Source organism: Parus major, chromosome 1A, assembly GCF_001522545.3.
Source record: "Parus major isolate Abel chromosome 1A, Parus_major1.1, whole genome shotgun sequence".
NCBI classification, from domain to species: Eukaryota; Metazoa; Chordata; class Aves; order Passeriformes; family Paridae; genus Parus; species Parus major.
This window is the reverse complement of record NC_031773.1, coordinates 10,804,570-10,832,550: the sequence shown is the minus strand read 5'-3', so window position 1 is coordinate 10,832,550 and position 27,981 is coordinate 10,804,570. Positions and strand designations below refer to the sequence as shown.

Sequence of the window (27,981 nt, the reverse complement as noted above, 5' to 3'; positions counted from 1 at the left end):
GGAACACAGCAGCACTTTCTCTGGAATTCTGTCAGACCCTAGAAAATATTTGGCATCTGAAAAACCCAACAAGGTGAAGGGTGACAGTTTTAGGAGCACGGTTACAGAATCAGAAGTGGGAACATCTAGTCCCTATCTATGTCAGTCAAAGGAATAATCGCATTTCAACAGAGACTTCCTTGCTAGGCTTTGTTCAAAGCATAAAAGCTGTCAGCATTATGGCACACCAGTAACAAAAAGAAAAAACTGACAGGAAAATCACAAATTTGACAGAAATGGTATGTCTATGGTTCCTGCTGACAGCTCTTGTGTCTATTTTCAATGAGAAAATTGAAAAGTTTCCATTTCATTTAGGAAAAGGTCAGAATCATACAAAACAGATGATGAGAAAGTTCTAGTAATCAATGAAACAGGTCTTCCTCCCCAGCATAAGCTTCAGTCTATCGACTCTTGAATGAGATTGTAATAGAAACCTACTGAATTGGGCTTTTATGTATCTTCCTGGGAATCCCTCCAAGACCCGAGCATCCCTTGTGTAGGTGTCTGCATAATTAAACTCCCCTCATTTCTGCCCCCCTGGAATGGCTGCAGCTTATGAGGTCTCTCCAGCCCCAGCCTACAGGGAGAGTCTGCCCTTTGTGTTAACACTGTGTCCCCAGGCTGACCCTAGCTGACTTCACACAAGTCAGATATAGAGTGGGGAGCCACAAGAGCACAGAGATCTGTGAGACAAAATTATGAATGCATTTACGTATTGCCTTCTGATTTCAGTTTCTACTTCCAGTGGAGCCAAAGAGCTGCTTCCATCTTGCACATCACTCACTATTTATTATCTTAAAAGACCTCTAAACCCTTGCTGATTATTTTCTTTTCACTTTTTATAAATTGGAGTAGATAGAATAAGGCAGCTTATCTACTTTCCTGTATCTGAAATACAAAAGCTCTGCCTGGTCTACATCAAGGGAAAGGCCGTGACACACATGATTTTGGATTGCCTGTGATTGGCATAGTGCAAATGTGCATCAAGGCAATACTAATTATTACTGAGACATAAAAACTCTATTGCTTTTCTTCATCCTAATCCCAAAGGCAAATTGTTCATAAATAATATTTGAGGTTAATACAGCTATGTGAATCTCTATACAAATATTTAATCAACCACCAATTCAACTACCAGACAGTGCTGGTTTAGCTGCTGCTACTTGGGCACTACTGGAGACTTTCCCTTGAAAGTCAGATTTTCATTAGATTTTAATACAGAGATGTAATTAATGGATAGCTGTCACAGCTGCTCTATCTGGTGATTCACTAGAAGATGTCTGAGAAATAAATGTATTGCAAAAATGCCAGCTGCAAGTGGCAAATGGGAAAAATGACATGTAACATTATTAAATGAAAAATGATTGACTATTCATTGTAGTATGCATTCAGATGAACACTAAGTTTCTGAATTAGAGTTCATTGTGATAAAGAACCTGGTACAAACGGCCTGGTTTTCAAAAGTCTCTGCACTTCTCTGTCAAAGTTTTAAGGACGGGTCTGTACTGCCAAGTCTAGGTGAGAGATGACAAAACATGTCCTGTCTGTGCACTTAATAAAGCTGTTTCCTTATGCCAGGATGCATTTATCAATCATCTGATGAAGTCCTTTTTCTCAGGAAGGTGGCACCCTGCCTAACTGTATTTTTTGGTACTCTGTAGAGAATAAAGCACAGGGCACTCCTGGAGAGCTAAGAAAAAACTCAAGGTACAGCCAAATCTTTGCTTGTGCAGAGGCTTCAGAGATGATTCTGACAGATAACAGTTTCCTCCATACAGGTGCAAAGTTAAACAAGTAAACTCTCAGCATCTTTAGCAGGAATAGGTTTGTAAAGGAATAAACTAAATTCCTTTAGGGAATAGGGCTTTTGCACTTTTAAGTGACTGAAACTGATCATTTACTGAGTAGCCCAAATTTAAGTGACAATGAAAAGGTCGATATTGCTGAACGGTGTTATTCATAATACCAGAAAGATTTTAGAGCAGCTTTCTACTACTGAATCCCCCCAAAGTCTGACAATAGCCATAAGATGCATTTTGGAATAGCAAAGACAAAAGCATATGTGGGTTCAGACTGCAGCTTGGGTGTGAAGTTCATGTAAGAGACTTCAAACTGGTGATACACATGAGCTTAAGGAAGGACTAGGTGGTCAGGGCTAGCTAGAGTTTAGGACCAGACAGCAAAGTAAATCTTTTCAGTAAATGATGATAGTGCGTGCAGAATTAAATTGTTGCAAAAAAAAATTTAAAAGTAAAAAATATAATACAAGCATCACTTCCCCCCCCCCCCTCAGACTGCACAGCAAATTTACACAAATATTAGTGTATTATCAGCATTATAACAGGAAAGGTTAAATTTAACAGCTCACTAATTTTGGACATGTCATTACATAACAGCCAAGCAGGTGACTCACTTTTGCCCATTGCCAAGCTGTAAAACTAAATTTGTGGTTTTAATTTTGTATAGTAATACCTTAAGTGACTGAAAAGTTGATTTGAATAAGGTGGTGGGTTTCTGAACTGATATTTCAGATTTCTAGACTGATATATGCCTTTTTTATAGTGACGATTTTCAGCAGGCATTTTAAACAAATAAAAGGAACTGGTAAGGGTTATCTTCATGCACTAATGCATTCATCTATCTCTTGTTGGAACAAGACTATAGGTTTTCTTCAAAGGTGATCCTGAAACTAGAGTTATGTAGCTTGATAAACAGTGGTAAAGTTTTTGTTAGCTTTATATACCCTAAATCCAAAACATTTCCTTAAAATGATGGAATGGGAAAGTAGGAGAACTAAAATCTTAAACCTTTAAGTTTTTTTCCTTTAAGTCCTTTAAACCAAGTTTAACTTGGTCCACTGAGTGGAAATCTACTCTACATTCCCAACACTGTAAACATGCAGCCTCAGTCCCTACAGAGGGATTTTATGGCTGCCTGTCTAACAAAGACATCCTCTCTCTGAGGAACTTGGTAAGGCAAAAAAACCCATCCAGAATCTAGGGGAAAAAATAATTACAGAGAGAACAAAACAATTTACATTGGACAGAAGTCCAAGGGCAGGCTACAGAAATAGGGGCTTAGAGTTTGGATAAACTCCAAGGAAAAAGGGGCGATGGGAAAATGCCTAAATAAAAGACACATATGCAGAAAAGGGGAATTTAACAAATAAAAGAGAAAATTAAGTAAAGACATAGGCAGAAGTTATTAAAAAAGAAAAAGTGCAGGAGAAAATGGGCCTGCTTTATGATACACAGCAAAATGAAAATATGTAAATGTTAAACTGTTATTTAAAAAAGAGGGAATTAGGGGAGAATTAAATGAATTTTATATATATATATATTAAAAAGTCTGTTTCATTCCTTTTTCATTCTGTCTAGTATTTTTTCTAATTAGCTCAGCATTTGTGGCTTTCAGTTTTGTGCTTTTAGTGATTCATTTATAGTGGGTTATCTGGGGCATTATGTGGTGCAAATACTAAATAACCATGATTGTAATTGGTTAATAGCCCAAACACCATCCAACATGGAGCTTCTGACACAGTGATACGCTGCAGAGTAGCACACACCTAATGCACACAACTAATTCATCATCAGTGGTCAATCTGCAAATATTTCAGCAGTCACCACTGAGGAAGACAAAGAACATGGTGTATAGATTTTCTTTCTCTAAATAGGGGCCTGGGTAAAGTCCATGACAGATAATCAGTGATATAGGACTGACATTGCTTACTCTTGAATTAACAACATTTTTAAAGTCCAATAAAGAGTCTGTATCTGCACAGCTATCAGCCTGACATCTTTAGCATCTGCTAAGATCACTTAAAGGGTGAGGAGGGGAAGAGAGACAGAAAAGGAAATAGGATGAATAGAAATGAGGTAAATGAAGGTTATGAGGATGATAAACAGTTGAAGAGTTGAAGTAGCCCTCTACTCTAAAGGAAGAAAAGTTGGGCTTTTAATACACATTAAATTACCTCAAAGGAGACAAGTTTAAACACAGTTTCTGAAGATATATCTAATAATACTTAAAGAGAAAAAATATGCAAATAAATCCATGACTAAGAGTATCTGTAGGCACATAAAACTTTTAAAGCTGCAAAATCCTCTTAAAAAAGCCCCAAACCAGACGTATTAATAGCATGATGTAGTGTCCTTGTTGTTCCTGTAACCTTGTGATTGCAGTGACATTGCCAGAGCATAAGCAAAGGCAGCTATAAACTTCTCCATGTTGAATAAATTTTACATCCTCTGCTGCCCTGGGGATTTCCCAGTCTGAAATCTGCAGGATGCAGGTGACCCGGTTTTGAGCACAGGGTGGCTGAGCCTGCTGTGCTCTGCTGGCAGCACACAAACCTGGCTGCTCAGAGCTGGGCACAGCAGCTCCCCTAGGCAGGGCAGGGAGTGCCTACAATGATAGAAATGACAGATACAGGAAAACACAGGTCCCTCTGAGGCAGGCAGCCTGCACCTGTGACCCCTGGAAGAGCTCTGGTTCTCCGTGGTGTCGGGGTGGGAACAGTGGAGGTTACCGAAGCTGGAGTCTAGAGTACATCCCTGGGAAAATACTCACTGAAGGACAGCTGAGAGGTGAGAGAAAAGGGACAACTGGGATTAATCAGAAGGTACTTCTTGAAAGACAGGAGAGAATGGGAGCTGCTCCCCAAGAGCTAAACAGGGAATGGGGACTTTTAAGTAAAAAATCAGTGAGATGTGTCCTTTAGGCTTGGAGAGCATCAGCCAGTCTGAAACATGGAAAATCTATTGCTTTTTCCTATTTTAACTACACCTCCTCTTCAGCAGTCAATACTTCTACCTTGGAAGAGCACCAGCTCCTGTATGCCAACATTCAGTGTGGTATATATTAAACCAATGGAGATAGGCATCTCCAGGAAATTGATTTTATAATGAAAGCAGTGCAGCGCTAACTGTAGTGGAACTCCAGGATGGCATTCAAATTGATAATAAATAACTCAATTTTCAGCCCAGTGGTGATAGAGCATTTAACACTAAAAATTCCAGTAGCCAGTAGACTATGTTGTTTCTTTGTTTTGCCTTGCCTTTCCAGGGGACAGAGTGGAAATCAGAGAATCCAATTATTGACAAAAGAGATAGTACAGAACAGTGCCAATGGTGGGATTCAGGAGGAAAACAAAACAGGTAAAAGCTCCTCAAACAGCAATCACTATAGCAGCTCTCTGCAGAACAGTGTGCTCCAACAGAGGTGTTGCAGAACCACTTACCAACATCATCTTCCACAAAAGGCAAGTTTTGGGACAGGATACTCTGTAGTTCTTGGAACAGTGTGCTTAAAGCTCCTGTAAAAGTATTTCCTCAAAAGGTGTTATTGAGCTTTGTCCATCTATGCTAACTGGTAATTTGACAAATGAATTTTAAGATTTCAGTGAAAGTTCGGGTGCCACAATGTGCTACTGATGGCTAGCTGATGTAAGCTCTCTTAAAAGGCTAATGGATCAGATTCACAAGGCTAAATTAAAGCTCTGTTTTCTCATCACAGATTTAACAATTTAACTAGAATCATTAAAAATAAAACATTCTAGAAATTACAATAGCATGGACTTCAGTACAAGCATCTATGTTCCTTTAATGGTCCAAAACCTGTAGGTCAGATTGGATTTTGTAAAAGAGACTGGTTTTGGCCTTTTCATTTTGACTCAGCCTTTATGACAACAAAAACCAAAAAAGAAAAAAAATAGTAAAATGCTTCATTCAGCCTGTAAATATTGTAAATTGTTTTTATGAATTTATTTTATTTTAATTTTACCTTTCACCATTAAATTGGAAACAAGTTGATGTGCTGCTGATGCACACTTCTGTACACATATGTGGAATGGGCCACTTCACATTAAGGTTAGGGAATTTACTATTATTTTTTCCTTTATAAAGATATTAGCTAGCAAAATTCAATAAATCATAAGAATCTTCCAATACACATTTAATGTTTGTATGATGTTTTCAGAAAAATTAATTTTAACAGAGTATCAGTAGGTCTTTGGATACCTAAAGATTCCACTTTGTCATTATTAATGTCTGTCAAACAGCACTATCATTTGAAAAGAATATTTTAAAAAAATATCTTTCAATGAAAAGAAACAAAAGCACTGTCTCAATGTACATTTTTTTTTTCTGGTTATTTTTACAATTTAAGAGTGTCACTGCTTTATATTAGTATATATAAGAGAATTGTTATGCAGTCCTCCCCTTTCAAACTGCTGTGTAATAATGATGCAGTATTCACATTTATGTACTATGGAAGGATCTTTTTCTTGCTTTCATATACTGCAGACATGTACCTAAATATATATTAAAAATATGCCTGTCACTGTGAACTGCTATAGAATTTTTCTGGTTTTGGATCATATTTGAATTAGCATATTATAAATATAAAAGCCTTTTGGTTTATTTCCTCCAAAAAAGACTTGATTTAAGGTCAACATCACAAGATAATGCATCCTTTAGAGAGTTCCCCACTGCAATGCAGACTTTTGCTAAGATCAGACAGGCTGTGCCCTTGGCCATTCGGGAATCCCCAACTGGTAATTTGGCTTACAAGCCATTCTATTCATGCCTCTAATCAATGACCTCTTTTTTCTCAGGCTAATGACAACCTTATGAAGCAGTATTTCTCCCATGTCTCTCAGAAAAAAAAACAATTAGCCATAGCTGCAAAAGCCATTGACACAAATAGATCCTCAAATTGGTTTAGTGATTTAAAACTGTGGATCCAAAAGGTGTCATAAATTATTTCATTGTTAAACCACTCAGATCTTAGATTTACTAGGAGACAAGCTAGTAAAATCAGTTATAATGTTTAGAGCAGGGCTTGATCCTGAGAGATGCAGACCAGCTGCAGCCTCCGTTGACTGTGCTGAAAACTCTGCAGGTCTGTCCTTCTCTCAGTGCTGCCCGTCACGTTTCTGTGTTGCTAGTCAGCATCAGGCACAGCGAGCACAAATGGCACTTTCAATAGACCTGCCTCACAAAAGCATCAATCTAATACTTAACAGACCTGTGCATCTTTCCTTAGCAAATCTCTTTTGTCAGCCTCTCCTGGATCTTGTGTTTGAAGCCTTTACTTTTAGTGAGACTGTAGAAAGCCTTTTGGGAAACAATCCAAAAGTTTCTGTTGGGCACAAACTGAGTCCTTCTTAGATTTTGAGCCAATATTCTATTAGTATTTCATAAAGCTGATACAAAAAAATAGGTACATCTAGTACTTATCTCATACTTTATATATTTTCATGCTGTATAAATAGATCTGTGTTTGTAGACGTACTTCATTTATAACACTACAAAGCTTTGTAAATAATGAACTTTCACAGATTTCAGACTAATCAAATTATTTCTTGCTAATAGGTATCCATGGAGGCTGCTCCCCAGGTTTTCTAATTTTGCTCATTATGTTCTCTAATTTTTCCAGAGAGACAACTCAAGCAGCTATTTGAAATACAACGGCTGTACCCAGCTGGCTTTTACTTGAGCAGTTGCTTTGATACAGTGTCACATGATGATACTCGTTACTTCAGATAAATTATTCAGAAACTCACAGATGCAGTGTCCTGCAGTTTACCAAGCTATAGGAGAGTTTCACTAAGCTGTGATGCTGGTAGATCACAAATGAATATGAATTTTGGAGTATTATATACTCTTAATAAGCTAAAATAACCCAGGCACTGGGCCACCAAGTTGCAATTTAACAATAGCATTCTTTCTCAAAAGGTTCCCTTAATGCAAAGTTCTCTTCTCGTTTTCCTATCCTCTGTGCTATTTAAGGTTACTTAGTAGATATAACACATTAGCAAAATCTTCTAAAGCTATATGTATTATTTCCTGAAATTCTTAAAATGGTTAATCTTGAAAAACAGTGTAACATTTTTAATGATACTACAGTGTTGATGCATCCCATTTCAAAATTTGGGTGAAATGAATTTAAACTTAGCCTCAGTTTTTATCCTTTCATTCAAGTTCTTCAAAGCCATTAGATGGATAGATAATACCAGGGAAAATTATTTTTGAAACTAAAAGTTTTGTGTGTATATATATATGTATATGTATATAGATATATATATTAGGAAGTTTCCCCTTTACCTGCAGTTTTTAACCGAACACAGTTGTGACTCCAGGCTCTATCTGACCATAACTCTATTTCCTTACCTAGTTGATTCTAGAAAACATTCTCAAAGCAATGAAGTGAAGCCAGGAGCCTATTCCCTAGCAAATCTGGTTGTTGTCCACCTCTTACACAGCTCTTCAGTAGCACAGCATCAACAGGAGTTTCACAGGAATAAAGGACACGTAAAAGGCTCGATGCGCCTGGCAGAAGAAAAGAAAGGTAATGCCTGCTGTTGCTGCTCTGTCAGACCAGTTTTGCTGGACATCCCACACTAAATAAATTTCTCTGTGAATCCCCCAGCCTAGCTGCCTCTGGACCTATAAAGTGGAAGATTTTTCCTGGAGTGTGCCGAGACTGAAGCAAAAAGCATCTCATGTACTTCAAAGACCTCCATGTCACTCTCACCCAGGGCTGATCCCTGCTGATCCCTTCAGATCCACCTGGGTAGACAAAGGTGTCAGAAGGAAAATCCATCTCATTTAGCATAAATGCTAAAGGTGGGGTGAAACACTCTTTGGAGGTGTCTACAGATACAGAGTCCCTGCTGTCCAGCCCTGGATTTCAATACCCCACTTTTCCATTGCTAAGTTGGGCCAGCTGGTTTCATTTCTGTGGAGTAATTAAATTCAGCTAATTAAATGGAGCTGCTGTTACCATGCATTCCTAAAGCCTTCTTTTCAGAAACAAGATGATTGTATTAACTCTCTTTCTGGCTCTTTTAGTACAGATTTAGTCCATTTTACTGGTGAATAAAATTACGCAAATAATCATCTTAAGGGATCAAGCATAAAGAAGGTAAATAAAAATTGCCACACGTTCCTTCTCAAGATCTTTTGATTCTGAAGTCACTTTTCTGATTTTGAGATATTGATGAAAGACTCAGAAAGCTTATTCCAGAAAATCAAATTATAACTGCTTGTGTGCACCTGAAGAACAATCTCATAACACTGAGTGTTAAAATGGACGATTAATTTTAATCTCCATAAATGCAAAGAAATGCAGAAAGCGAAAAAGAATGCTAACTGTGCATACACACATACGTAATGATGGGCTCTAAAGTAGGTATTAAGGCTTACAGAAAAGATCTTCAAGACACCAGCTTAAGCCCATGGGTAGTCAGAAAGAAAACATAATGTCAGCAATGTCAGGAAAGGATCTGAAGCTAAAACAGGGAACATCATTATGCCATCAAAAGTGCAATTACACCCTGAGTACTGCATGTAGTTCTGGTCATTCAACCAAAAAACAGGTAGCAGAACCTGCAGAGGTGCTGGGGGGGGTTAGATAATGCTGCCAGAGATTTGGAAGACCTCATTTGCCAATGTGAGATTTTGTGGTCTAGGGTTCTCCTGCTGAAGAAATATCACATAAAGGGATATGATAATGTACATGAAACCTTTCCCAGAGGGTGGAAAAGTTTAAATGGCTCTTAAAAAGAATTAGACACATTTAAAAAGGACAGTTAGAGCACAGTGATCCTGAGACCATCACCAGCTCAAAGATTCTGTAACATAGTGAAAGATAAAAGTAGGAAGGTGCAAGAGGAGATTATGCCTGCTTTGTTTCTTGTAGCCTTTTCTCAACCATTTGCTCCAAGCAGTACTTAGAGACAGGATACACGTTAGACAGAGAGCTATTCTGAGCCAGTAAAACAGATTTTGTGCTCTTATTATGCTGTCCTCACTACGTGTAAAGTAGGAGTTTATCTTTATTCAGCATAATACTCAACTTTCCTTCAGCTACAGAATCACAATAAAAGACTCCAGAATTCTGTTTCTAAATCTAACAAGCTAATATAAACAAATAGCCCTAATTCACTTAATAATGTATTATTTTTAAAAAACAACATAAATGGTTGCTAAAATGGAAAGAAAACTATGTTTAATTTATTCAGGAATAAAAATTGCTTTCAAATAATGTGTGTGTCTAGTTTTTCTGGTCATATACCACACATAAGTTTAGAACAAAATGAGTTCTACAGCTCCTAATCCAGATATTTATCAAAACTTTTTGTAGGACTATACTTTCCCTGACCACATTTCATGAAAAAAACAGCACTGAATATGCTTGAATGAACTGCAATATATAGAGCTGCTTTTAGACAGCCCTAGTGCATTACTCTGGTGCTGAAGGTTTGAGGGAGTTGACTTCCTGTATCTTCCAAAAAAAAATAAATTATATTGAAACACTTTACAGAGAAAAAAATACAACTTAAAACTATGTTAAAGCCCAATACAAAAACAACATTCTATGAAATTCAAGCTGAGATAGGAATACATAATTTTAGTTTTAACAATAGCAAGGTATTTCTCATCTCTCATCAAGGACTCTCATCACAGCATGACAAAAATCCCCATTGTATGAATGAAGCAGCCTAGGAACACCTGATCAGAGTTATCCTTTTAGTTTAACTTCTTTGATGAGCAATTCCCAAAGGCAATGTTTAAAGTTAGTGCAGAAAATATATCTCTGGCATTAAACTCAAAGACTTACAGTGTTGGAAATACATTACACAGAAGGAGAAATTCCAAGCAGAAATCCAAAGTTCTTTCAACCAGTTTAAAGCTTATCTTGCTTTGCTTGGTGTGTATGAATATATGCAAAGCTGAAATAGAATTTGGCTACACATAATGTTTGAAAAATAAAAGCTGTGGCTCAGTTCTCAGAAGGATCAAATTCACAGCAGCATTACTTCAACCTCAAATTCAAGTCTCTATGAAATCTCAGCTGATGGGCACTGAGTCATGTGAAAGGCAATGTACAACAGTGAAGCTGAAGGGCAATATTTCCAGTTCAAACATCTCTCAGTTGCACGTGATACTAATGAATATCAATATTCCTCTTATCTTATACAGCTCCCTACAGCAACATTGGGGGGAGATCTGCATACATAAGGAGAGCAACGTAGCAAAACACAGAACCTGCAGCTCAGAAGTTACGATGATTAGAGTGGTAGAAACACCTAGATTAGGTCAATAGGATGAGATGAGCATGCTCTCACTATTGCCTTAAAGTTTAAGTATTAAATGAACCACAGTAAATAAATAACAGTAAATGCACTCTGAAGTATGTGCAAATTCACTGCCTCTGTGTAACAATGCACATGCAACAGGAACACATAGCACAATTAACCTTCCTGGGAACACAAGTTTTATTTTGCAAAGAAGGACATCATATATATATAAGCTCCACCTTTCCACCAGACAAACATTTAAAAGGTTTTCTTATTGAGGTTTCAAAGCCTTCTCTATTTTTAACAACAATGTCTAACTTAATTACTGTGGCAATAATGGGGAACGTTTACTATCCCAGAAAAGGAATAAGAATCTGCCATTATATCTCTTTCTTAGATTGAGAACTATGTAACAAAAAATACCCTGACACACTAAGTATTCTAGCTGGGCTCTCTATCAATCTGGTCATTACCAAAAATTATTCCAAGGAGAGAAAATTTATTACACTTTTTGAACCCCAAGATCAAATGAAGGAATCATGATCAGATCAGAATCTCAGAAATGATGGTTGGCAAAGAAGTGGGGGGGGGTGAGGGTGGCATTAATTTTAGTTTTGTGAGTGTCCCAGTAATCATGGGAACACTCATGCAATTTGCCCATCAGTCATTAATTGCCAGTGACCGCTGCCACAGTCATTCAAAAACAATTAGAAGTGAGAGAAGGAAAGTGTATCACAAAGGCACAAACAATCCAGAATAACCACTGCTGGCACACACATTTTAAATGGGGATTTCACTGCCACAAGAATGCACATTGTTCTTGCTGGAAAGAATATTCATGAGGATGTAATTACAATATTTGGTGTTGCATAAACAAAATCTCAAAAAGCACACTCCTCATCTGAATAGGGAGCCCTTCAAGTCAATCAATGATGGAAGCTTACACTGAGAAAAAGGCAAATCCTCCTTGTAGATGTATCATCTTTCCACCTAATCCAAAGTTCTTCAACAGAAGCCATTCAGTGGATTCTGAAGAAGTCCCCTATCACCTTTCACTAACTAAGTGTTTGTTTGGCCTTCTCTAAACAAAAAATAAATCAGCAGGGCTCTTTCAATATTAATCTAAAAAAATTAGCAACAAGAGGATTTTCTGCCTTCTCTTGTAGTAGTGTCACTTATAAACTTACTTGAGCTTAAGTAAGAGATTAAAGTTTGTTTAATATTCTTTATCCATAACAATTTATTCTAATTTTGCTTTCGCCTACCTAGTGATAATGCAGGTAGAAAAAATTCTTCATTTCTTTACTAAGGCAAATGTTCCTTAACCTCAGAACTGTATTTCTTGCAGGATTAATATTAGGGGGAGAAATATTATTTGCCTTTATTCCTTGATAGACCAAATTCTACTTTTTAAACCATGTATTAGATTCAATTATTGAAACAATATAGAATTTAAGCTGGGCATTATAAAATTTTAATGAAATACCATTTACTGAAATAGATCTAAGACTATATTCTTCTATGCAGCATTACCTGTTCAATTTATTTATAGAAATTTACATGGTAATAAATGTCTTCTCGTTGCAATCAGGAATTTTATAAACAAAAATTGTTGTGCAAATTCCAGCCATCAGTATAGAAAGCAATACTGTTATACCTGCCATGATCTTTTCACTAGACCAACAGAAGTCCAAAACTACAATTTAACTTTTCAAAAATTAACACCCATGTTTAATGAATAATCTAAACTACTCAGGAGATGCTAAATATGACAGCATAAGACCAGACAGTGTAGAGAAGAGTGAGAACAAAAGAACGGTGAGACAAAACTAAAACTGATAAAATCCTTCAAGAATTTAAAAAAGAGACAGGAAGGGGACCAACCTCAGAAAGTTCAAAGAATTTTGAAAGTCACCTATGTTGTGAAGAGGTATGTGTTAAACATCATGTGTTTAATAGTTTGGAAGACACACACTCTAAGGTCTTTCCATACCATTTTTCACTACTCACCAGAGCAACATTTTATGATTTTGTATATTAATACAGAACTTGCAAATATAGGCTTATTATTGACTTATGAAGAGACAAAGTAAGTCAAATAGTGGTGGGGACACAAGGGCCAGACAGAAATACCATACCACAGAAAGTGACCATAGAGAACCGAGGGCTAGAAAATAAGAAAATATCTGTATCTTTGAACAAAGTGGACCATCAGAAAAAGATGGCAAGCTTAATGAATACTAATGGAGCTACAACTGGCAACAGCCTAATGGTTCCCACTAAACCCACTGAATAAACAGTGATGACACTGAAAAGTCTACAAAAACATCTGCCCCAAATCACCAATGAGGGCAGTCCTTTCCCACTTCCATAGCTGAAAGAAACTGAATAATTCCTCTCGTCCAGTGGAAGAAAGCAGAGGATCAATTGAAGACAGAAACCCTTTAAATATGAATATCTGAGTAAAACAAAATATGTAACAAAATACAACAGTCCCAAAATAGCTAAAACTGACTTTGTCCACCCTTTGTCCAAGGGTAAAAATTTCTAAAAACATCACCTATGTTGAAGGTAAGATAATGGTCAAGCAAAAGCCACAGCATGGAAAGCATGAGGGCCATCCTGTGAGAGCAGTGACAGACACTGTCAGATTCAGTAGTTGCATATGACCACAATGAATGCTGAAACATATAATTGTTTAATTATGAAAGTGATATACACTTATTCCAGACACCTTTTTGAATAGAAAGAACAGGAATTTCAGATGTGGATCAAATGTTTCTATTTCTCTCACAGGAAAAATGGAATGACTGCAATTTTGTTAAAGGAATGAAAATTGTGTTCCTCTGTAAGGAAAAACCATGCTCCCTCAAGTAAATATTCTGTTATAGAGAAGGTAAACTATGACTTTAAATTCTCTAGGCAAAGATTTTTCTTGTGAAAAGGAAAACTCACAGACTACTTAAAAGAAAATAGATAAGAGAAATCCAGTAGGGATTGAAAGAGAAAAAAGTATTTTAAAAATATAAATTCAACTCTTCTTTTCCCTTTGCTCCCTCCTTCCAAAACAACAAAACTTTTGGACAGAGCAATTCGTGTCCTTCACTGTCATGTCAGAGCTGAAGGATTAAATAAAAATTTCTACAATTAAAACATTTCTCAAAGTTTTCAGTCTATTTAAGCAGAAGTACACTGAAACAAAGTCAAATATCCAGTACATTTAAGTATGCAGACAAAATTTGTTACCTCTAGAGTGAAGCAGAACAATGTTATCATTGCAGTGTCAGTACAGGAAAGATGTAGGTTTATCAGTAGTGATATGTTACCTAGACTAGGTAATTTCTCAGGCAAAACTACTAGTTTGAGCTATTGTTAATAGTTTTGATAGTAAGATATGACTTTTTTCCCCTCATATGAAACTTTTCCCCTTCTTCACGAACAAATAGGAACAGGATCCAACAGAAGAGCCAGGTGCTTCATCTTTGTAGGGAAAGATCTCTGGGAAACCTCCCAGTCTCAGGAGTTACCAGAATCTGGCCTGCATGGCTACAGAAATATGCACATATTGATGTGTAAGTAAGGCTCATTTGTGTTTGTAGCAAGTGACTACATTCATCTGGAATCATTCTGCATTTCTATGGCCTTTTAATTTTTACAGTTGCATAGACAAAAAGATCCAATGCTTCACCAGAATGTGTAATCAGAAATTATTATTTTGATGAAATATTACACTGTATTCTCTAGAATGTAATTACATATAAAGGTTTGATGTTTAACAGAAACAAATTCTAACATTTATTGTCAGGATTCCAAAATCCTGCCTGTTTCCCTTATCTGTCCTTTTACTAGGTCTCAGGATTTCCTCACATCCAGAGATACTTTTCCCTCATGTTTCTATGCTGAAATAATTCTAATGTTTAAAGACATCAAAATCCAAATATCTTTTTATATAGCTAGCAACACATTCTCCACATCTCTGCTTTTTATACTTTCCACCTTTTATAGCCACTTATCCTATTCCAAAGCCTTCTACTATGAATTCTGCAAATGCAGTTCCTCCCTTCCCAACAGCTCTGCAATATCCACCATCCACACACTAAGTGCCTGTGCCTTCCTCCTACTCAGGCAGATACACTTCTCAAAAAACTTGAAATGTTACCACGTTTTTTCTCCTCTGTCCCACAGACAGTGATTATCTGCCTCTGGGTCTTTGAGGGTATTAGTCATGAAAGACAGGCTTTTTAAAGTGCTGCATTATCTGTCAAATCTTGAATACAGGATATCTGTGTTCAGACAGGATTTCCCAGTTCTATTTAACAGGGACTCCAGCACTCATTTTCAGGATTTTAGGCTGGAGTCAAAGACCAGGTGTCACAAAAAGAAAATAACTGAGACCTTTTTTAAAGCATACTGCAAAAATAGAATGAAATGGAAATCAAAAATACAAAGAATTCACTTAATATTAAGACAAAACCCTGAGGTACTTGTATTTGTGAAGCTCAACTGCTAATGGAACAGAAACGTCTGAATACATATTCCCTTTAATTGTAATGCCTTGTAAGCAAAGAGCAGTCAAGGAATGTTTGAATTAATGACAAATACTCTACCTTTAAAGCTATCTGCAAAATAACAAGTGTTACCAGAGATTTTAGCAAGTCATCGTATTTATTTGGCAGCAATGAACTTCAAAATGATTGCCAGGAAATAGCCAACCACTCTTTGTAACAAGTCAAAATTTCCATCAAAGAACACCAAATTGGTTTTTGGCTTCTAAATTTGATAAAATTGCTGACTTTCTAGATGAAATTCAAAATGAGATGATTATGAAGAATAATTTTTTAAAAGGAGAAGATTGACATTCCTTTTTCATTAATGATCTCTGTTAAAAACAAGAGCTTTCATAGAAAATCAGAGGGAGGAGGAATAATAAAGCCAAAGGTAGCTGGACATTGTAATGCTATAATCCCACAAGCCCCATATTGTTAAGTCTATCACACTTCATCGTCATTTAGAAGTCAGAGACTGAAGCTATGGAGAGAATAGGATTAAAAACCATGTATGTTGATTTCTACCTATGATTAAACAAGGTGCATATTTCAGAAGGAATTTCATCCTTTTGTTCTTTACTGCATCAAGGCCTTGATCTTTGTGGTGGTGTGAATTATTTTCTGTGTGAAAAGACAGGACCACTCCTTTCAGTAATCCTTGTACGAATATTTCAGGCCACCTCTATTCTCACAGCACAGGTTGTTTGTATTTTAGTGGCAAAAGCCAACATCATGCTGCCAATGAGAATTTTGCTATTTGCTTCAGTGGTGAGTGGAATCCAATTTATAGCTCATTAAAGATGTGACTTGTTAAAACTCTGGTCCTGTTTCTCCTGATGAGTTTACAAAATCTCCCTCCCTTTATAAATTTCATTACACATTCTAACTGAAAACTACTAAAGCTTAGCCATTTAACTTGGCAGCAAAATGAAAGAGAGATGCTCTCAGAAACTGGATGTGAGTAGCTTCAGCAGCTCCAGCAGGAACTCAAGCTACCATAGCCATTCTGTAGTGGTTGTGTAGCCTTGGACCACCTTTCAGTAGCACTGTAGTTTAAACTGTACTGTCATTTGAGCTCCCCTGTTTTGGGGTATGTCACCAGTGAATGTGTTTATTTTATTCTGAAATTTTATTATAATTTGAAAAAGTCTTACAAAATAATAGTAAACATTTATTGCTGTTAGAAAATGCATTATTCACTGTATCTTACACCACTGATGAACATGCTGTGTTTCTTACAGGGGGCATTTGTTAGACATGTTATAATACTTTACACATAAAGGGCCATTAGCAAAAATAATATTTCATAGCTCTATGAACCTTTCCAGCTGTGAATCTCAGTGCACTTTACAAGCAAATAAGCTTCACAGGCACATGAAAGGTGTGTTTACATGACCCTTTTTCATAAAACTCAGAAATTTGATTTGTTCTCATGAAGCAATTAGAATGAAAGCCTGAGGGTTTCCTTAGGAGAGACCATGGGACAAGGTAGTAACTTCCTCAACCTGCATTTAGCAACCTCTAAAATCCTCAGGTTGCTGGAAGCATTGCTGTGGGTTGCCAAAATCTCCAAAGACAGGGATGCTCGCAGGCTGTGTGCTGTGACAGCAGGCAGCTGTGGGATGCCTCTGTGTCCCTGGCATCTCCCCATTTAAATGCACTATCTGGGTGAGTAGTGGGAGCAGTGAGTGCAAGAGAGCCAAGTGCTCACTAAATACTCAAGGAAAATAGTTTTTTTTCTCTACTTTTACTCCTTTTCCTTGCAATTACCAACTCTATTTAAGATTAGTGTTAGCACTCTGTAGGGATTTCTGTGGCTGAGACTGTGAGAAGCTGTAATGGTTCTGAAGGCAAAATAATACTTAGTAGTCCATTACAGCTTAAAGGACTTATCTCTGACGCTGATAAGTGTCCTCCAAGGAAGCTTCACTCTCTGCAGGACCTCCCCCAGGGAGATACCAGAATGTTCCCCGGCACACAGCCAGCCAAGGTGTGTACATGTGGACAGCTGATTGTCTTGAAACTTATCCAAGAATGACGAATTACTCTTATAAGCTGTGTCACTGAACCAGGTTGTCCAGAGAAGTGTCTTGTGAACTCCTAGGAAGAAAATCTAATGAGGTGACCCTTTTCTTATTTTTATTATCATTATTATGAGTCTGGCGTGGAATGGTGTTTTGGTCAATGAATGCCCAGATGGTGTTGCCAGCATGAAATGCCCTTCCAAAGGTCATAACAGTTCAAGATATTTTGTCATAGTTTAATTAACCCAAAATTGAAAATGCAAGCTTGAGAAAACCACGTTCAATATGCCAAGAAATGACAGAAAAAAAATCATTGTGATCAATATTATTACAAGTAATGCCAGCTCCATTACAAAACTGATTAAATAATACTTAAAATGGGATTAATAATCTGCAAAAGGGAGTTCTAAATAAAAACAATTGAATAAAAACCTATTTGTAGGAAAGTATTTACCCTCTACAAGTTGCCATTAGAAGGCATCAGAAAACATAACTAGTATGAGATAAAAGTTCACTACATGGCTTCCAGGGAGAAATATGTGTAAGGGAATCAAGAAGTAATGCTTTGCCCATAAAACCAGCATGCCTGTGCCCAGAAGTATCTATAAAATGAAAAAATGAAAGGTTGGTACATCTTACTGCAGCATATAAGGAATCAGGTAACCAATGATGAATTCTGCAGAAGAGCTGTGCAGGGCAGTGAGAGCATCAAAGGTACCACCTGTGACTGCAGGAATGGGGATACATAACCCAGCAAAATGGCATGGGGTGGGGTTCAGTTCAACATGAAGGCAATGAAATGCAGCAGTCTGTCTGCATACAGGTGTTTACACAGGTGAATCAGGTGTCTGTGTCCTCTAAGTGCCAAAGCTGAGCTGACATTCGCAGTCAATGAAGTATAAAGGCAACTCAGCTCACCCTACACAAACATCTATATTTTGCAGTCAAGTTGGTGGGTGTAGAGGAGATGGAAAGAGAGATGACAGATGAATGCTAGGTGAAATCAAAGTTTTATTTATAGTTGTAGGCCTACTTGTATTTGAAAACTAGGGGATAGGAGAAAGAAGGTTGACATAAAAAGAAAGAGAGGGTTAAGAGTGATAGACACTATGGCTTAGGATGGATTAGTAATGAAATCAGTGAAATTTTTAGAGGAAATAAGTGAAACTTGACATATCTGATCCCAGGAAATTTCAAGAGCAGTTTAATCCCCGAACTGGAAACAGAAGAAATTGTTGATATTTCTCCAGAATAAAAGCCCCCTAAAATGAATTAAAGAATTTGAAAAAATTAATTGCTTCATTTTTTAATGAAAAATGAACTTTCTAAACCCTCTGATATTTCATGTCATTACAGATGAGCTGCCTTTCAATATTAAACTACATTTCTTACTGCCTTATGGGACTTGCCATTCTTCTCCATATTCTTTCCTGAAGAACAGACTCAGTTAGAAGACCACTCACATAATATACCTACAATCATGCAAAGCCTGTGAATCTGCTACATTATATGACTTTACAGGAAATTTAGCAATGAGGGAATCTAGCTCACAGATGTAAAGGGGGCAGAATTATAACTTCTCTAGTTACTCTACACATAATAATAGTTTAACCAATTTTGATGTGAAAAAAAAATAATTAAAAGTGGTATTTAAATTTGGAAAACCAAAATATTTAATTTATATTTTCAGCAGGCAGTGAAATGCCAATTATTTCTATTAAGGTCAAGATTTTCTGGAGGAAATCAGAAATGTGTAAAGATTGCAGCTGTTATTGTAGAACTGCCAGCTCTTACTTCTTGCTATTATGAAACTCAGATTGGCACCGTAAAAACAGAGAAGAAGAGGCAGTTCTTGCTTCAAAGTCCTGCCATCTAAGTAGGTCTGGCAAAGCATAAGTCAAAGTAATTTGCTGAAACTCACACAAAAGTTCCACGACATAGAGACAGAAATGAAGATCAGCACTTAAAATCTCCTGACCTACAAAGGGCTTTAGAGCAGTAGGTGTCATTAAAGAAAAACAGAAAGAGTCTACAGCATGCAGGTGAAGAAAGCTTGACTTGGTAGAGATTGTCAATCTCTTGGCAAAAGCATGTGAAAATGTTTCAAGAGGAGGGATGAGCTGGAAGGTTGACTCAGATTTTGTGAAAGGAAATGATCAAGCACAGAGATTTGCAGCTACAAAGCCAGAGATAATGAAGAAATTATATTTGTCAAAGGAGTATTGAAGAGCAGAAAGTAGAAGAGAGGAAATGCCTGGAGCAGAGGGGGCTCTAGAACAGCCTAGAACATCAGGACTCTGATATTTTACTCTGCTTGGACCTTGTCTGGTGTGGAAACTGCATGGTGGTGGCAGAATGAAGAAGGAGGACTTGGCAGGATTTGCACTGAAAGGAGAATACTAAAGTTGGGTTATTCACAATGAAAACCTGATATCAGAATCTGGTAGATGATAAAGACATCATAATGTATCTCAGAGAATCAATATGAGTTTCAGATGTGACAAAATGAATGCCAGTGCAAGAGTTATGTATATAGTGATAAAGCATCAAGGTAAGTATCATTTCCTATTTAAACACTGATGTCTTTCTAAAATTTTGTATCTCTGAGTAAAGTGTGCCAGAATAAATCACAAAGTGTAACAGAAAAGGTGTTTGGCATAAAAAAATTTACCAAGCCATAGCTGAAATTAATTCTTGAAATCAGATTAAATTTAAACAAAAATTTCAGATCCCTGTGTGCTATAGCAAAGTCCTTTGAGTTGGACCTCCATGACAAGGTATAAGCATTTTAAGGCATATAAGTGATTTTTAAGAACTTTTTCCTCTGCAGGTATTGGATTTAAAAAAAAAAAGACAAATGACAATTTTGAAAAACAGAAGAACCTTAGAAAAGAGAGAATGTTGGAAGAACAATCACTGTAAGAATAGAAAATCTCTCCCTAAAGTCTTTTATGCATCACTCCAAGTACTTTGCATTAATGAGCTGAGCAACCTTAAAAGAACAACATGACCCAGCATACAATAGTGATTCAGTAATCCAGTAGTCAAATAACTATAAAATAATGCTATTTCTTTAATGCACTGATATTCATTTTAAATTGTTTCAGATACTTAGATATTTTTAATATCTCAGTGCTGTTCTGATATCAGTATACAATAGTTAACAGGAGAAAAAAAAAAAAAGCAACACATATTTACTCCAAGTACCTCTGAGCAATGTTACTCCACAGATATTGTGCCTGCTTTTTCCACTAGCATTTTGTAAGAAGCCAGCTAAGGAATAGATTCATATAAGTCATCTGAGAGATTTAAAAATCTAATCTCCTGTGCCCTTGTTTTGTTTCAATATCAGACCTCTATTGTAATCTCTGTAGAATTTAGTCTGTGAGCTCATGTTGTCCGTGCTAGAATAAGCATCACAAAATCATTCAGACATGTAATTTCTGATGTCAGAAGAGAACGTCAGAATTGCTGCTTTAATAAAGGAGTGATTTTTGGAATATAGCAATCTTTCAAAAGAAAGCCATTTACAAAAAAATCCAACCCAGAAACATTTTTTTTACCAAACCACTGACCCTGCAATTCATATAGCCAGTGACTCCACAGTGACCTCTTAATCAGCCCTTAGTTTCCTTTCTGTTAATAGTATTTACATTAACCAAATGAATGTATTTTTGAAAATTTAAAATAATTTAGATGCAGTACATGAAAACTTATGAATATATTTAAAATACTTAAAAATGCTTTGAATTAAAGCACATAGCATGCATGCATTTAATGCTCTGTATCTCACAACAATAAAATAAGTAGATGTCTTTAGAAATCTTAACAGCTGACTAATCGAACTGACATGGAAGTATAAAACAATGAAAGAAAACCCCCTTATCAGAAACAGATCAATTACAACACATTCTTGCCTTGACTTTATTAAATGATATTGATTACTGATAAACTTTACCAGAGAAAAATTAGAAACTGTACTCATATTATTTGTATTATTTCAGATCTCTGAATCTGTCAATATAATCTCTCCTGCACAACAGCTCCAGCTCCTTTAAACATCCTCAGCAGTACGTATGCTTTTAAGTTTTAAAGCATTAGCAATGTAGCACCCCCCGAATCCAGCCTTGAACTCTGACAGACACTGATCTCTTTTCTCCCTCCCACACCCTGTTTTATCAGACACTATTTTGTTTAAATTGGCTACTAAATAGCATAGCACTGTACCTTTAAATACAAATCAAACAATATTCATATTCCCACGGTGCTGCTAGTTTCCCTTATGCATTGAATCGCCTGTAGATTAAAAGCTCAGAATCTGAAAAGGATTCTGTTCTGCAGACCAAAGTTCTCTGTAGGAGATGAGGGAGAGGGTCAGTCCTGGAGTCACACACACAACAGGCAGAAAACACACTTGTGATCCTCAGCTTTGGATAGCATCAGAAAGGGGAATAAAAAGCAGAAACACATGGCACACTGAGAACTGGTATCACTTATGGCTTCTAACCAAAGCAGCAATTAAACACCTTTCATCATTCCCCCAAATGCCTGATTTTTCTACGAACTGAAAGACACACACACACACAAAGGAAAATCCCCTCTGAACAGCAAGGAAAACTTAATCACCTACCATTTTCTTTGCACTCTTCTGGAGGTTTAGCCTTTTTCGCAAGTCGTGGATCCAGCCATGATGTTGTCTTTGTGTTATGGCTGAAAAGAAACGAGATCACTCTGAGCAGACACATACTGAAAGGAATCAAGTTTATTCCTTAAGAAAAAAGGGTTAGTCCAACAAAATTGCAATCGATACACTTAATTTGCTTACTGGTTCTAAGTAGCCCTGAAGGAGGTGTAAGAGTAATTGTGCAAGGCAGTTGTAAATTTGGCAACCTCAGCTCCCTGTCCTCAAAGCAGCTATTTTTATTAAAATCAACTAGAATGTTGCCAAGTTAACCTCATTGAAAATGCAGAACTCATCCAGAGCAAAAGGAATTTATTACAAATACAGTGTTCTCCCGTTGATCGAGTGCAGGCGACAGGATTCTGTACCATTCTCACAGTTTTCGGATAGAATTATTTTCATCTTAAACCTGTCCTTTTCATAAATACAGGTTTTTTATTTCTCTCCAGCAGCAGTGACAAGGCATAGCAAAAGTGATGCAAATTACAGCATGCTCCTGCAAAGTCTACATTTCCGGACAGGGTGATTAATGATACTTTGTTTAACAAACCTTTATCTCTCCATATATAATCCTTCTATAGAGATAAAATAGATATGCACAAGCTGAATGAATCATGTGGCTCCTTTCTATACTCAGAATAGATCTTTGAGAAATCAGCCATCAAAGAGCATTGAACTGGCACAAATTGTTTTCTGGGAGATTATTTTGCCAAATGAATTGATACTTAGCACAGCTAATGAGACTTAAAGCTAGAACCTTTCAATGTATACCTTACACATAAGCAATTAAATTTGGAGCCAAATATTGTAAATATATTAAAGAAGACTATAAACCAGAAAAAGATGTGATTATTACTCCTCCATTTTTGAGATGCCTTTCCTATAACACCCTCATTCAGAGACACTTCTAACCCATGTTTTATTTATCTGATACATCCTAGGAGGATCATTCTATAAAATACTGAATTATTTAATTCATTATTAATTTGCTGTATAATTTTTAAGTGTGCTTACAACTTTTCTTATAAACATAGGTATAAGATGTACAAAAACAGAGGACTGGGCAAAAAAATGAATTAAGTTGCAATTGTTTGTGAGTTTGTTAGTTACTGATACAGTCCATGTGATCCCAACACTACTGGTTCCCCTAGGGAAAAAAATAAATAAATAGAACCAATTCCTTCTCCCACCTTGTCTTCCATGGCAGATAAATTTTCCTCTGCCTCAATTTCTCTCTCTCCAAACAGTGACAGTGCCTACTTCTCAGCATAACTGTCACCATGTTAAAGCTTCCTCCACAGTTTGAATAGGAAAGAATGTAGATCAGAGTTATGTATGGATAAAATGGCAACTAAAATGAAAACTGAGGCATTTAAATTATTTTTTCTTAAAAGCATTATCTAGTCTAGAACACCATACATGATAGGTGAAGATGATAAAAAAACCTTCAAAGGGAAGTCTTTGAGAGCTGAGCTATATTTGCAGAGTATGAAGAATGATGAGCCAAAGGTAAGGTGAATTTGAAATGATGCCAGCAGCCTGTGCTTGATTGCAAGTGTAACTAAGACAGTTTCTCAGAAGCTCTGGCTGCCTGTGGCCTCCTGTAGGGTGCATTTTTATGCTGCAGTCACAGCCCAACCACAGCTTGTGAAGACATACTTGAGCTAGCTTTAAATTAACTGGGGGAGATGTCAGCAGTGTCAGTGCTGTAGGATGGAGCTCAGCGTGGGCTCCTCACCCCAGCATCCATCCACTGAGCTACTTGGGTGCATCCCAAGCACATGCTGAGCTCCACACCACCAAGGACACCCTGGTAGCAGTACCAGAGTTCAGAGAGAGCTTGGGCATACCTGTGGGACCTGCAGTTGCATCTCTGGAGTGTGGGCACGTCTGGACAACTGCCACTCTCTCCCAGCTCTTAATTCTGAATTATTTTAGGGACCCCCACTAACTGCAGGGACTAAATTAGAATCACAGATAGTTTCCTATGTCTTTAAAAGACAATATATATGACTACTACTAGCAATGTTTGCTGTGGTATAGAGCAAATCTCAAAGCATTTTACAAAGGAAATAAAAATAACCACCCCTGTTTCAGAGGCAAGAAAATGGAAACACAGAGTTGTGAAGTTACTGTCCAGAGCCACCAAACAAGTCAGTGACATCAGCAGTACTAAAAGCCAGACCTGTTGCAAGTCAATGTCCACCCATCAAACTAGGCCAATTCAACAGCCCTGAAAGTGCCTCAATAATATTTTTAGAAAGTGTTTTCAAGTATCTGCAAAGACAGATGCCAAGCTGAAAACAAGCCAAATTCAATATCAATATTTAAAAATGTAAATTAGTTGAATTGCAACCTTCAAGGCTTTTCTTGAAACTGAGAATGGCAACACTTACCCTTCCCTTTAGCATAAATGTGCCTTCCACAAACCCCGCAGGACTGATGTCCCAGCTTTGTGCAAGATGGCCATATTAAACAAAACCATAAAAAACATAAAAAAAATCAACTGCTCTTCCAAGAGAAGAGTGATCTTTCAGTCTGCAGTGAAATTTCACAGAATGGAGATAATATTTCATTTAGATCAGCCCTTACAGCACTCAATGTCCTCTTCTGGGTGAAATTTGTCAAACCTGTTCAGCTACTTAATAAAAGCAAAACTCATCCACAAGAACTTTTGTCTATAACAAATAATTGCAGGAGCAAAGAAGCTTTTGAAATTCATCCCTCTTTTCCTTGCCTGTTATCTGTGCCTTCTCTCTTGCCCTGCCTCTCCACTATATAATCTATACTAAACATACAATGCAGTGGGATTAAACAGCTCTTGCAATAGGATTTTAAAGGCTTCTAGAGAAGTGCTCTAGTGGGTAAAAAATCCTTTCCTGCTCTGAAGGTAGGACTTGAAAGAAGGCAGAATCAACCCCACCTGACTTCTAACACCTCCACAGTACCATCAATGCCCCCTTATGGTCTCCCTAGAGTTCGTCATTCCTTGGATCATCTTAGCAACCAGGTACACAACACACAATCCTTCAAGGACAGACATGACTACTGTCACATTGCCTCAGTTAAAGAGGGAAATGAGTAGTACAGCATCATGTTTTTTATGCATGTCTACTTCTGTCCTGCATAGGAGGTTTCCTTGGCAGGGTGTTCCAGTCTCCCTTGTGTCTGCTGTTCCCCCTTCAGCTCCGCAAAGGACTAAAATCTGTAAAAGTTAAATGGAGACAACCTTTATCTCCTAAACTGTTTTTAATATAATTTAAAGGAAGCCTTTAGGAGAGTTTCAGCTATGGGAGAGGAGACAGAAGGAACAGTAAATTGCTCAAATTAACACTAATGGCAGAAGTAACATTAACACTTATCTGCTGCATAAGCTGTGCACACTGAATGCTTTTTAAGCAATAAAAACCTTGTAGGGGACATAACCTGCCTACCTTACCACTAATCATGTGTGTCCATTTGGGAAGTCTTAGAGACAACCAGAAGGAAAAGGGGCTGAGGATTTACAGATGAGTTATGAATGAACTGCAGATGAATTGCAGCAGCAGTTGTGGAATAAATGCTCAAAAAGGCATTTGGAGTTGTCAGTGATGGAATGAGAGTGAAGTGATACAACAAAAGCATCCTGTGAGAAATACAGCTGTGGCTCCAGCAACATTTTACACTGGCCAATGCTTCATTATTTGGCCATAACTATACCTTATCATTAAAAACATGTCTAGAAAGCCCATCTTTACTTAATTTCAATGATTTTGATTACTAGTTAGGACTGCTGAGATAAGTGCTGGCAAATCAACAATGCATGTCTTAGAATCTCTCTAAAAATCAACAGTAAAACCCTAATTTTTGAAACTTTTAAAGGAAAGCTTCCTTAATGAAGGATCCCTTTGGTCTTGCTTCAAGCAGGTGGAGCATGGAAAGAGTATAACTTTTTAAAATTCATCCAAATTTGTTACCTATGCACAAAACAGGAACTAACTTAAATCCTCTATCTTTTCCAAGTATTTGCACCTAGCAGAAACAGTTTAATATAATGACAGTCATCTGGTATTAGGTGTACACATTTTTAAATATATGTGGAAAAAATGTTCTTCAACTGGTTTAAACAGAGCAAAAGAAAGCACAGAATACTCCCCAGAAGCCTTGACTCAACCTCATGTTCTTCTCCAGATTTTCTGTGCAGCTCTGCTTTTAAGGCTTCACAGGGACTGTTTAAATGCCTCTGTTCCCTGTCAATAGCTCTGGAGCTGGGTACCAGGACCAGAGGCTTTCTGGAACTCTCACTGGACACTACTCAATATCTTTAGCAGTAAAAAAACATTAGGAGTGTGGCTTTTCTTATCTAACAAAATGTTATCATTTTATTATAATTATTTGTTAGACAGTATATTATTTTACATAAGATTGGCTATAATGGATTTCTGTTAACAATCTGTCAGTTTAAAGCACTTTGACAGATAAAGTTTCTTGTACTAACAAAGCCTTCAGGCAATCTCTTGAAACATTTTTGAAGGGAATATAGGAAGTGCTTACTGACAGGAATAGCCTTAATGTCTTTTAAAAGCACTGCAAACCTAGTCTAAATTGTGCATCTTGCAAGGTATGTAACTTGCAGGTTATTGTGAAAAGCATTTCAAAATGGGCATTTACCAGTGTGCTGTTTCAGTGTGTTTGGGGACAGCACATATGGCTTTGCTTGGGCTTTTATTGTGAACACATTACATTTAAGCTGGTCCTTGATCTAACAACTTGAGCAGAGGGGATCATAAGAGAAAAAAACCACAATGCTCTGTAGGCCCCCTAACTTCAACAGTGCTAACTCCTCCCTCCCTTTTCTCTGTGCTGAAGCATTGTGTATCTGCAGAGATTTTCAAGCTGCACAATAATGATCTTCAAGTAATTTATGTGTGGAGGGACTTGGATAGGAAAACAGAGCATTAAACCAGCAATTTTGCAATCCATCCATTGTGGGATGCTACCTAAACTTCTTGCACACACGTAGGAGCCGGAACAAAAGGAAGTTGTCCTCTCCTGGGAGAGGTTTGCATGGCAGCAGCTGTGACTGCCAGCTTGCCTTGTGTTTCACCATGTGCTCAGAGTTCATGGTCCTTAAGAGACCCGGGCTTGGGAGTTCCTATCCTGTGAATCTTAGATGGCCTTGGGCAATAGATAAGCGCTAATGCACTCAGCCCAGAGACATGGTGCTGCCTCTAGGCATTCACAGGAGCAGAAGATGCTTTTGCAAGACTTTTTTTGGAATATATAAATGCCTAAAGTCTCCTATGGTAATTTCTGCTATTGAATTAATTCTCTTTGACTGAGGCAGTTTAATTTCTGACAAAGAATGGGCTTCATCTCATGTGACTACAAAAATTACATAGCTAATTGTGTAGGATTTGTCTCTCTTCAAGGAAGAGACACCCATACAGAATAATTTATCTTACCTATCATCCATCAGAACCACCTAACCATAGGTGTGTCACTAAAGTGACATAATGCTGGTATGTCAGCTCCCAAATGGCCTCTGGCTGTCACTCCAGAAGGGTCCTGGTTTGGACAAGTTCTGTGTCATATCTGTTGCAATAATGGAGATGTCTTGGGCTGTTA

The 27,981-nt window shown here is 37.3% G+C and overlaps 1 protein-coding gene across 12 annotated transcripts in view; it reads right to left on the bottom strand.

Annotated features, from left to right (window-relative positions):
- Positions 1-27,981, bottom strand: part of MAGI2 (membrane associated guanylate kinase, WW and PDZ domain containing 2) — a 702,680-nt gene that overhangs the window by 199,870 nt on the left and 474,829 nt on the right. For all 12 annotated transcript variants that reach the window (XM_015627313.3, XM_033514718.1, XM_015627312.3 and 9 more), the window contains one exon: positions 22,324-22,403. In XM_015627313.3, the coding sequence (XP_015482799.1) occupies positions 22,324-22,403 (80 nt within the window). The remainder of the gene's footprint in view (positions 1-22,323; positions 22,404-27,981) is intronic.